Source organism: Myotis brandtii, unplaced genomic scaffold (genome assembly GCF_000412655.1).
Source record: "Myotis brandtii unplaced genomic scaffold, ASM41265v1 scaffold265, whole genome shotgun sequence".
In the NCBI taxonomy this organism is placed as follows: Eukaryota; Metazoa; Chordata; class Mammalia; order Chiroptera; family Vespertilionidae; genus Myotis; species Myotis brandtii.
In genome coordinates, this window is record NW_005360086.1 from 74,113 (window position 1) to 75,132 (window position 1,020).

Below are 1,020 nucleotides of genomic sequence, written 5' to 3' on the forward strand. Positions count from 1 at the left end.
GCTACTTCTTGTCGGCCTTCTGCGCGTCGCCCTCCTCCGCCGCCTCCGGGGCCCGCTCCAGCTTCTGCTTCTCCAGCTCCTCCTGCTCGCATTTGCTGCTGGGGAACTTGTCTTTGTTGTTTTCCTTTTTCCACTTCATCCTCCGGTTCTGGAACCAGATTTTGACCTGTCTCTCTGTCAGTCCCAGCGCGTGCGACACCTCGATCCGCCGCTTGCGAGTCAGATAGGGATTAAATAGGAACTCCTTCTCCAGCTCCAGGGTCTGGTAGCGGCTGTAGGTCTGTCGGCCTCGCCTGCGTCCGGCGGCTGCTGGGAAGGGGGGAAAGGGCGAGACGGAGGGAAGGGGAGGGTGGGGGAGGGGACGGGTTGGAAGATTCGTGAACCAGCCTTGGAGACCAGCATAATAAGTAAGGGCAGGGGACCTTCTACCCCGCGCGGGGGAGGGGGCGCTAGGAGGCCGCGGTCAGCTGGAGGTGGGGGCGTGGGGGGTGAGGGGGATCAGACACCACAGAATTTAAGGCAGCCAGAAAGGGGGAGCCGCCTCCCCTGGTAACAAGCACCAGAGAGTGAGGTGGGGGTGGTTCAAATCTATTAAAAGTGCCATAAACTTTAGAAGGAAGGATGTGAAGGAGGGGGGGGGGGAGAGATAAGAATAAAAATGCCAGGATGGGGACGAATGGACCCACCTTGAAAAGCCCCCAGAGCCTTTGCCCCAGAAGAAAAGTTTCTTCAGGGCAATTAAACTATAAAGCCATTGAGAAGTGCAAAAGTTGAGCGCCCCCACTCCCACCACCCTCTCCCCACTCCCCCCCATAAAACAGTAAAAGGGGGGAAAGCAGGGGGAGAAGAAGAAAAGTCAGGCGGGGTGAGGGGTTTATGGATTCAGGAAATGTCTCTTAGCGACCCTCCTTCAAGGGAAACAAAAAAAAAAAAGGAAGAGAAAAAGACACAGAGAGAGAGAGAACCAGGAAGAGAGGAAGGAAGGAAAGAAATGGGAGACCATCTGAACGAGCAGGCACG

General features: G+C 56.2%; 1 protein-coding gene across 1 annotated transcript; it reads right to left on the reverse strand.

The window, feature by feature from the left end:
• Position 1: 1 nt before the first annotated feature.
• On the reverse strand, positions 2-457 carry HOXB8 (homeobox B8; the record flags this gene model as incomplete). Its single annotated transcript, XM_014541137.1, has 1 exon — positions 2-457. A coding segment is annotated over one exon (456 nt), but the record flags the coding sequence as incomplete, so codon positions are not given.
• Positions 458-1,020: the final 563 nt, after the last annotated feature.